Source organism: Neovison vison, chromosome 7 (genome assembly GCF_020171115.1).
Source record: "Neovison vison isolate M4711 chromosome 7, ASM_NN_V1, whole genome shotgun sequence".
NCBI classification, from domain to species: Eukaryota; Metazoa; Chordata; class Mammalia; order Carnivora; family Mustelidae; genus Neogale; species Neogale vison.
The window spans coordinates 192,387,912-192,399,490 of record NC_058097.1 but is presented as its reverse complement, the minus strand read 5'-3'; the positions used below and the strand labels follow the sequence as shown (position 1 = coordinate 192,399,490).

The window sequence follows — 11,579 nt, the reverse complement described above, 5'->3', positions numbered from 1 at the left end:
TATAAAATATAACAAATTAAATTACTTATCAATTTATTAATAGATTCTATTCATCTACATAGGAATTTACTGCTTATTTACAATCTCTTTTTTTTTTTTTACAATCTCATTTTTAATTAAAGGAATATCTGTCATCAACTAAGAAATCTGTTACACAGCTTCTGTTACACAGCCCCAGAGTTATCAAAAACCACCAGGCTGGAAGAAGCTTAGATACCTTGTCAGGGTCCTAAGGGGAAGACCAGAGGCCCAAACTAGCTGTGGCTGTAAGAATTTTATATGACTCCCTGCCCCAGCCCCCCTCCTAATCCTTCACCCTGTGCTCAACCCTGTATTTGTCCGCAGGCATCCATCGTGAAGACTGATTCAGATACTGTACCTAAATCATCCACTAAGAGATATTTAGTAAAATCGAAATGGTCTCAAAAGGCTGATGGTTTAGGTAGAGTGGAAGATGAAGTATTTAGAATTAATTGCTTTGAAATATCTATTTTATGTGACACCATAATCATGGGGGTCTCTGGTGATGACGAGAATACCGGAAGAGCTGAAATCAACCCTCAGGGCTGCCAGAGAAGGATGGAAGGCCTGTCTTCAACTCTGACCCTCCCCATTTCTGTGTAGTTCATATAATAGAACCTCCATGGTTTGAGTAAATTCTCACATGCAGGTGATTCTGAGGGGATATGGTGTGCCAGGTGCATTATGGTGGCCAGGAGTTTAAGGTCTCAGTTAGGAAATCTTTGTTAGGACCCATAAGCCGTGTGATTTTGAACATAGTTGGCATGACATTCATAGTTGAATTCAGAATTTTAGAATTTAAAGACTTTGTTTAGAGGTGTTAAATAGTATGGCCAGTAAGAGGTTGTATCCAGGCTCTCTGAGTTTGAAGTCTCAAGTTTCGAAAACTGTGTTCCTTACCTGTCTATTAACAGCAGCAAAAATTCTAATTCGTTATGTTAGTTAAAAAAGCACTGATGCTTCTTGGTTCCTTCTAGCTGAGGCTACCCACTGATGAGGAAGGGAGGTGGGGATGCTGGTGATTTTCTCTGTGTGGGTAACTATTCACTTGACTAGAACTTGTTTCCTGGAGAGCAAGGGTGGCCCCTCACTGCACTTTTTCCTTTGAAGGAAGGAAAAACCTTGGAGGCTTTTGAATGGCCTGCCTCTATTTACTAAACTTCCTCAAAGACAGCCCTTGGTCTCTTTCTGCGGCTGCAAGATTTTCTGATTGGATTCTCAAGCACCGTTAACATATTACGTTCCTCAAATTCTTTATCTTCAGCATTTTGCTTTCGGTATTATTTAGTTCTGTCCACCCCTATTATAAATTCTATGATAAACTTGTGAGAGAATATTCGTATAATGCTTTCATTGTACCTTTTACATATCATATGGTTTACTGAAACCTGTTTTTTTTTTTCTTTCAACTAAGTTTCCTTATTATTTTGAGACTATCTTTAGAGCTCCTTCTTTGCTTATAATTCTTCATCAACTTGCTTCTTATTCCTCATGCAAATATGCTTTCCTCGGGCTCTTCATTCAGCGCACCCAAATAAGCAAACTGTAATGGAATCCGCTCTGAATCCAACTGGAAATGTCTCACACAATAACCATCAGGGCAATTAAAAGTAGACTTCTGTCCCTTAAGACTCCCAGAATGCTAGATCTGCCCATTTTGCTGAGAGTCCTGCCCTATCTGTCCCATCCAAGTAGGGACATGTTGTAAGAATTCTGGCCTCAGAGTTTTTGGTTTTTGATTCTGACATGCTCTGTAATCTCAATTTAAGTGAAAGTAAAATTTAGTTTTGCCTATGTAAGCTTGGAGTAGGGAGGTGCGGAGGTACAGGGAGGGAAGCAGAGGCAAAGAGCAAAGACTGATGTGGGGCTTGATCCAACAACCCTGAGATCATGAACTGAACTAAAACCAAGAGGGGGATGCTCAACCAAATGAGCCACCCAGGTTCCCCTAGAAAATACCTCATGATTAGCTTGACTAGATATCATCAGCTGGATTTCAAATATTTTGTAAAAATGAACATTACTTTTCATCAACACATGAGTTCCATTCCTTCTATTAGTAATTTGCAGGTTTTTTTCTTTCTCTTTTCTCTTGATTGATCTCAATGACATTTGGAATTTTCTTAATTCTTCTGGAGGATTAACCTTTCTCTATTTAAAAATGTTAGTTATCTTTATCTTATTTTATTTTTAAAAGATTTGATTTATTTGACAGAGAGAGAAAGAGAGAGAACACAACCAGGGGGACCAGCAGGCACAGGGTGATGGAGAAGCAGGCTTCTTGCTGAGCAAGGAGCCAGACATGGGGCTCCATCCCAGGACCCTGAGATCATGACCTGAGCTGAAGACAGAACTTAACCAACTGAGACACCCAGGCACCCAGGTGCTACCCCAAGAATGTTAGTTATGTCAGCCAGTTCGTTCCTTAGTTTGTTACATCATTACCTCTATTTTGTTTGGATTTTACTTTGGTTTAGTTTCTGGGATCTTGATTCCTGAGATACATATAACTCATTCATTACTAACCATTGCTGTTTTTTAATAATAGATGTGATATTATTATACATTCTACACATGTTAAAATAATAACAAAATATATAGTGTTCATACTAAGGCCAATAAATTCAACACCTTAGACTGGACAAAGAAGTCTTTTATTTTTTTATTTTTATTTTTTTTTTTTAAAGATTTTATTTATTTATTTGACAGAGAGAAATCACAAGCAGGCAGAGAGGCAGGCAGAGAGAGAGAGAGAGGGAAGCAGGCTCCCTGCTGAGCAGAGAGCCCCATGCGGGACTCGATCCCAGGACCCTGAGATCATGACCTGAGCCGAAGGCAGCGGCTTAACCCACTGAGCCACCCAGGCGCCCCCAAAGAAGTCTTTTAATGATATAAACTACACAAGGTCCTGGAAGTTAAAGATACATATTCTCAGTGGTCTTTATTTACATCTTAGAGTAACTGAATTTATTACATTCTCTTCATGCCCCCTGTCTGGATAGCTCTGGTAGTGAATTTTACCCAACATTAGAGAAAAAATAATTTCTATTCTATACAAAACTCATAATAATAAAACAGAAGTGAATTCATCTTAACTCATTTCATTGGTCCAGTGTTTCTTTGAATCTTCTAAATAGTGTGAGGTTTTCTATACATTCCTTAGAATTTTCTCTACAATTGTGTCATGGTGAAAACTGCCGATTCTGCCAAATTCTTGTTCAAGGTGAGAGACTTTTTTTTTTATGTGAGTTTAGAATGGTTGTGCCATAGAAGAACAATATATAATATCAGTTGCATAGTTTGTATTGGAAACTACAAAACAGAAATTGGATTTTTAAATTCCATTTCCAATACATCAAATACACAATATACCTAAAAAATATGACAAGATAGGGACAAGACATACACTGAAAATGTTATGAAAACTCTGTTGAGAATATATGAATAACTTAATAAATAGAAAGAAATATTGTGCTCCTGGGCCAGATGAGTCAATACTCTTTGGATGTGAATTATCCTCAAATATGTGTTTAGATTCAAGGAATCCCATAAAAATATGAATGGGCACAAGTTTATTATTTTCCAAAGTGATCTAAAATGTATAGAGCAGGGCACCTGGGTGTCTCAGTGGGTTAAAGCCTCTGTCTTTGGCTTGGGTCATGGTCCCAGGGTCCTGGGATCGAGCCCCACATTGGACTCTCTGCTCAGCAGGGAGCCTGCTTCCCTTCCTCTCTCTCTGCCTGCTGCTCTGCCTACTTATGATCTCTGTCTGTCAAATAAATAAATAAAATCTTTTAAAAAATAAAAAAATAAAATGTATAAAGCAATGTAAAGAAACTTCTTTAAGTCACACAACTTTAAAAAGAACAAAGCTGGGAACTTACATTATCTCATTTCAAGGTCTACTATAAAGCTGCTGTATTCAAAACAGTGTGTTGTTCTCATGAAGCTGGACAAACAGATCAATGGGCCAGCCTAGAGAGTCCAGAAATAGACCTGCGTGCATTGGTCAACTAATTCTCAACAAGGGTCTATAGGCAATTTAGTGGAGAAAACATCATTTTCACAATGAATGACAGTAGGAATATTAGATATTGATATGTACCAAGAACAAGAACACCACAAATATCCATTCATCACAGCTTGTATGAATTCAATTCCAAATGTAACGTAGACCAATATATAAAATGGAGATGCATAAACCATTTAGAATAAAACAGAGGCAAAATCTTTGTGACTTTGGATTAGAAAAATAATTTTAAACATAATAACAATGGTGTGGTCCATATAAAAAGAGATAAAATGCACTTCATTAAGACTAAAACTTTTTCAGCAGAACAAGTTTATGATGATGGGCAAAGTCAAGATTTGAAGATGTTGATGGTGTCTATATGTCTCTAAGGGGAGTCCTAGAGTGTCTGTCAGGGTAGGATACACAAGATATGACTGACTCTCTTCTCTGTGGATTGATACAGGCTAGATTGGGTAAAGCTTGGTCAACATTGGGCATGGTATTGAAATGGACAAGTGTAAAATCATCAAGCTTTGATATCCTCTGTGCCGAAGGACTATGTAGGGGAGGAAAGCTTTTCCCTTTTTCCTTTTTCTATTCTTTGGCTCACCCAACAATTAAATTCACATAAGACCGGTTAACCCAGGGGAAAAAAAAATAAAAATAAAAACAAAAAAACTTCGATTTCATATATATGGGAACCCCAAAGAAATGAAACTCCCTGATAATCAGGCAACTGAAGTGTATATGTTTTCCTGAGCTAAAAAGAAGGGGGTAGGGATTCAATGGACACAGAAGGGAATTTGAACAAGCAAGCCCTGCAGAGACCCCCAAGTTTGCCATGCCTACCGCACACTCTTTGTAGTTTTCCTGGTGGTATCTCTCTTCCTAGACCAGGCCCTCTGTCTAAATTCTTTTAGGTGGTAACTGGGGAAGAAAAAAACTCCTCTTGAACTCTTTGGGCCTGATTGTTTTCAGCTCAAAACAATCCACATATCTAAGTGGCACATTGGGACAGCCTGCCCTGAACCCCATCAGATTGACTCCTTCATTTACTCAGGGTTACAAAACTTTCAAAGCCTGGAAACAGCATTAGATTTAGAAATATCCACTTTCTTACTTTTGCCTATGCAAATTAGTTATTTAAACTCTAAAACTTTTTATGTTCTTCTATGCATAATAGAGGTAATAATACTTATGTCAAAATATGAAAAATTTTGTTTTAAATCATCTAATGAATTTTCTTAAGATTTTATTTATTTATCTTAGAGAGAGAGAGAAGCAGTGGGGCATACGGGCAGCGGGAGAAGGAGAAGCAGACTCCCTAATAATGACGGATTCCATCATTCCTGGGCACTGAGATCTGACCTAAGCCAAAGTTAGAGCTTTCAAAGATTGAGCCATCAAGGTGCACACTTCCTCTTAAATTTTTCATCTTTCTTATTTCTCCTACCTTCTATGTTCATGGGGAAAGAATGTTTATTGTTTTTTCGTTCCTTTTCTTTTTCTCCTATCCCGCAACCATCCCTTCCAGCGAAGTTAGTCCCGAACCATGGATAGTTCTGCACCCGTTCATATTGCAGATTGTTGACTGTATTGATTTATCGACTCTACACACTTCACATCTTGGTAATGGGGCATACTTGGACTGTCAGTGCTCATGTGTGGTTCTCTTTGTTCTATCTTATCTCACATTTTCCTAGTGGCTAACCGGGTACTATTACAGACTACACTGCTTTCCCTCTCATTCTTCAGAAAGCTGGATGAACTTACAGAACAGTCAAAATTTCTTGACCTGCTCTGACTATGGCCTTTCTGGGTCTCCAGAGAAGTAGTGCCTGAGGCATGCTAATGCGAAGGAGGAAAGCACCACCCAGGGCAAAGAGAGACATCATTCTGGGCAGTGGTTTAGCACATTGGCCAGGATCTCTCTAGAAATGCCTTTGGGAATGTAATTACTTACAACTTTCAAAGAACTATTAATTACTGTATTGTCTCCTAAAGTTTATATTTCATTGGTCCCGACCAAATTTTCTTCAGGAGTAGGCAGAAGCTCGATGATTTCCAGGACCTAAATACTCTTGTTACCTTTTGCAGAAAATAAAAAATACTTTTATTTTTTTAGTGGTCTAGCATTCAGATCTTAAATCAGCATTTGAAATTCCAGGAAAGTCTACTTTCCTAGGTGAGAAAAACGCCTTTCTTCATCTTTGATAGATTCAGTAAATATTTGAAGTCTACTTCCCTTGTGAAACTGTAGAAGGAGTAAGTCATATTGAAATTTCCAAAATATTTGTAGATAATTAATCTGGAAGTATGTGAATTACTGATTTATAATTCTCTTCATTTTATCGCAGATTTTGATGCTGGGGATGACTTGGCACAGTGAGTATCTGGGAGATGGAATATAGCCTAAAACTAACCTGCCAGACTCTCAGATCTTATGCTTAGTGAATTATCCTTGTCATCTTGGTTTGGGAAGGGTTCCACCAAGCACAGTCTAGACTAATTATATGGTCTTATTCCATATAAATTCATTCCAATACTATAAATTCTTTTGAAATATATGCTAATTCCATTCCTATAAAAATGCTTTATAAATGTTAGTTTTAATTGTGTATTATTCATTGAATTTCACTGAGTGAATTTCATTGTGTCCCATTCTTGTACTTATGTACAAACCTCTGTACATAATTGCTGTTAATAAATAGCCTTGTATGCTTGAATATGTACAGTGATAAGAAATTCCTATATTTTAAGCACTTGTCATCCTAGAATAGTTTCATCTGAGTCAACTAATTCAAATTTATAGCATGCTCTTCTGCTACACTAAGGGAAAACATGAATATGTGATGGAAATATATATATACACATACATACATTTGAGAGAGGGGAAGAGAGCATGAGTGAGGGTTGAGCACGGAGTGGGGAGAGACACGGAGAGAGAGAAGCAGACTCCCTGCTGATTAAGTAAAGGACACAAGGCTTGATTCCAGGACCCTGAGATCAGGACCTGAGGCAAGGACAGCAGCTTAACTGACTCAACCACCCCGGCACCCATGATGGAAGCTTTAATTTAAACATAAAAGCCTCTATTCTTATACTGATAGTTTAAGTAAAAGCACACTCAGAATTTTTATTTAGAATAACCAAGGAAGTAAAGTAATCACTTAGCTATATTTTTATAGTGCAAAGAAATCACTCTAAGCATTAAGGTTAAGCATTCCCTAAGAGGACCAATGAGGCATCCAACTAACCTAAATGTTTTCCCCAACAGATTGTTGAAGCTGAAGTTTACCTGAAAAGTTATGAAGCCCATGTTATGATATTCTTTTTACTTTATTTTCCCACTGGCCTTGGTTGTGTGGAGGTGCATGATGCTTTCTGTGGTTCTAAACTAATCTGATTTAAACCAAAGTGTAACGGTCTATTTCTTATTAGCTCATGTATTCCTCATTAAAATTCTGAATTTTGTAATGATATCTTCATTGTAAAAGGAGTAAGGTGGAGTTTAGAGAGATGAAGGAATTCACTCAAGGACTGCACTGGTTGGTTTCCTTAAGACGCCTCAATGTTTCTCCCTCTTCCTGTGTTGTGCTCTTCTAACCACTGGTTCAGTGGTTGCCTGACATTTTTTACACATCAACTATAACTTCAGTTTTTAACCTAAGAGGTGTCTGTAATATCTCTGCCATCAAAATGTTATTTTTATGGCAATAAATCTCTTCCCTTTTTTCCCTTTTACATCTGCTCTCTGCAGTGATCATGTGCAATGCCCCTCAGGTAACAGGGTGAGATGGGTAAGTAGTACTATTGTGGATTCAGTGCCAATGATGGTCTAGAAACAAGGAAGAATCCTGATTTAAACAATCTATATGTTGGTAAAACTGAAGGAAAATTATTTAGTTTTTTTTAGAATGAGGGAATGGCAGACAAGATTTATGTTAAGTAGTCTGTATATCTTTATCTCCATAAATACTCAGGAAGGCAGACTCCATGTCTGTTCACCCATCATGTTGCATATTCTTTTCTATTTGGGTTATGGATTCAGGATAATTTTTCATGCTTTTCTCATGACACCCATCATCCTCCCAGTCAGCTTTCTTCCCAGATTGAGGGGGAATTGGGATTTCTGTCTCTAGACATTCACAGAGTATTACTCCTGCATCATGAGAAATGATTAGATTCTCTTGATCTGAGTTTTTTCTTTTTAAAATCAGAGATCTGGATTAGTCAAGTGAAGTTTGCCTTTAAATTGTTTGTAGTCTTCTTGAGTAATAATTCTTCTTAAACCAAATTGTTTTAGGTAAATAACTGTTCCTGAAAAATTAACATTTCCCACCTCATTAACAAAGAGTAAACATCACTTGCAATGAGTAGAAAATAGATCAATGAATTCTACCTCCCTAAAACTTTTCAACTAAAGAGTAGTTAAGGTTAAATGCTGAATACTCTGTAGCTCAGTATTATTTTCAAAAAAATGTAGAAAAACACTAAAAATTACTCCTTTTTGAAGTTAGAATTTAGAATAATAATTCAAAGCAGAATTGCTCTCCTACCTTAAGGACCATTTCCTGAATGCCTCTCTGTTAACTCTCTCTATATATGATATATAATGTAATGTTATATCATATCATATCATATCATATATAGATAGTATATATAAAATATATAGAGATATAATACATATATGTGTATAGATGTATTATCTATATATATAGTCTCTAGGACTATATAACACATAAATGTTAATTTTGAGATTTCCTACTGTTGATGATTTCTATATAACTTTGCTACAAATGCATTCTGAGGTTTTTTTTTTTTTTTTTTTTTTTTTTTAAATAGACATCTGGAGGCCTAGTTATGACTGTCTCAGCAGGTCCAGAGAAATATAGGAAGTACACTAGCTCTTCAAACCCACTAGGGACAGATAATTCCTCATCATTGAGGAAAGTAACTACTCCAAGTGCATTCTCTCTATTCTTAACTTATTTTGTATCAATTAAGTAATGTCTTTAAATAACACATCAGTTACAAAAGATGCAAATACATGAATGTTGCATTTATTTTGTTTCAGTAAATATGGCTGAGTGCAACCTGACCACTAAGTTTGACTAATGTTACTTTGTGTATCATCCCCTTTTTTGACCCTAGTTCCTTAGATTGTATACAAACACAGGAAATTTTTGACAACAGCGTGACAAATGCACTATTGAAACATACTTGAGCAACTTAATGGTTTTATCTATCCTTTAATGATTGTCATCGCGACCATCAGTCACAGTATTTACACTTTTAAAATTCTCTTTAACACATGAAATGTAACTAGGTAAATGAATGAAATGGCTAATTTATTTCCACAATTTCCGTCACTAATAGACATTCTCTATTTGCTGTATAGTTTTTTCCCCACTCTTCACTCTATAAAATAACAGTGATTCCATTGGTTTAGCATGACCCATTGGCAATATTTGGTCACATAGCAAAAAAAAAAAAAAAAAGAGTGTGCTTTATACAAATTAAGCTTCAGCAGTTCAGACTGGCATGTTTGCGTTTCCTGAGGTTTCAGTGCCAGGTAATTCATGGAATTTGACCAGAAAAGGGTGAAAATAAGAAAGTTGACCTCATGTATTAGCCACACACATTTAGGATATATACTACAATGTATTTTTTGACTTGGCAGAATTTTTATAAACTTTCTTTCTTATCTAAATAATATAATTAATAATAATGAATCATCTTTAATTTTTAAAATATCATTTAAATATTTAAAAATCATTATCAGTAAAACTGAGCAACATAGATAATCATTCCCATTATAAAATTATTCCACAATACTTCTACAGACTCAAACACCATAAAACTGGAGAAAGCAGCTTATTTTAAGACATCAAGAACAATTAATATTAATATAAATATAATATTCATGTCAATCTACTCTTAGTAAACTTTATATCGTTGTGTTCATACTATTAAGTTTTCACCAAATTTCTGTTTATTTCCTTCAGATACATACTCATTTGTGTGGAACATATAGAAAACACAAGTATATGGAGAAGCAGAGAAACATCTCAGAATTCATACTTCTAGGACTTTCATATGACCAGAACATAGAAATATTTTGCTTTGTGCTCTTCTTATTCAGTTATAGTGCCCTGTTGGCAGGAAACCTTCTGATCCTTGTCTCCATTCAATGTAGTCCTCTTTTTCACCAACCGATGTACTACTTCCTCAGCCACTTATCCTCTATGGACATCTGCTATACCCCTAGTATTACACCCAAATTAATTAGTGACCTACTAGGAGGGACAAAATCCATTTCCTACAGTAATTGCATGTTACAACTATTTGCCGTGCACTTCTTTGGAGGCATTGAGATCTTCATTCTTACCGCCATGGCCTTTGATCGCTATGCTGCCATCTGCAAACCTCTCCACTACCTGCTTATCATGAACAGGACAAGGTGCCATCTCCTAGTCTTGGCTGCATGGGCTGGCGGGGCTCTCCATTCTTTTCCTCAATTATTGATGGCAATCCAGTTGCCGTTTTGTGGTCCTAATGAAATTGATCACTACTTTTGTGATATCTTCCCTCTGCTGAAAGTTGCCTGCACTGATACCTACCTCAATGGTGTCCTTGTGGTTGCCAATTCAGGTATGGTTGCCTTAGTTACCTTTGTTGTCTTGTTTGTTTCTTACGTCATTATTTTGTTTAGTCTAAGACATCACTCAGCTGAGGGAAGACGCAAAGCCCTCTCCACCTGTGGGTCTCATATCACTGTGGTCAGCTTATTTTTCGGGCCTTCGATCTTTGTCTACCTTCGACCTCCAGCCAGTTTCCCTGAAGACAAAGTTTTTGCTCTATTTTATACCATCATTTCTCCTATGTTCAATCCTTTAATCTATACTCTGAGAAATACAGAGATGAAAAATGCCATGAGGAAAGTTTTGTGTCAAACATTATTTTCAAAAGAAGTACACAATTAATTTGAGCAAACATATACCTAAGCAAGTTTATTTTAAAAATGAGCTTGATGTGACTAAACGAGCTAAAAAATATTTGATTATCTTTATATTCAGTGTCTATTGTGAATGGAATTCATGAAAGAAAGAGGAATTATAAAGAAATTTAAAGGGATAGGTAAATGAATCCCAATTCCCACATACCAGAATTAATTGAAAACTTAATTTTATGGAGTATTAAGGAGGTGTGATTAGTGTCACCAGTAGAAAAAACTGCCAAATCAAATAAAGTGACACTATTTGGTCAGTGAATTATAAAGACAAAACAATTTTAATGATAACTCTATTAAAAATCCTGGGCTTATATGCCAGTTCTCATAGTGATACACATTCTGCACTAGTGATGAGGTTGAAATCCAAAATTAAAATAATGACTTTAAATCATAACAAGTACCTTTATGATTGCACATTCATTTCTACTTCCTCTATGGGCATTCAGAAATCAACTGTACAATGAAGATAACCATATAAGAGAACCTGTTTTAAATCAGCTCCTGGTGATCAGTTCTCCTGAATTCATATTA

The 11,579-nt window shown here is 36.2% G+C and overlaps 1 protein-coding gene across 1 annotated transcript; it reads left to right on the top strand.

Annotated features, from left to right (window-relative positions):
* The first annotated feature begins 10,083 nt into the window (after positions 1-10,083).
* Positions 10,084-11,019, top strand: LOC122912915 (olfactory receptor 4P4-like). The gene has a single exon (XM_044259316.1). The coding sequence runs from the start codon at positions 10,084-10,086 to the stop codon at positions 11,017-11,019; it is 936 nt and encodes a 311-aa protein (XP_044115251.1).
* Positions 11,020-11,579: the final 560 nt, after the last annotated feature.

What these genes read in the sequence shown, in the direction of transcription:
- LOC122912915 (XM_044259316.1), top strand. Translation starts at nt 10,084, where the DNA reads ATGGAGAAGCAGAGAAACATCTCAGAATTCATACTTCTAGGACTTTCA.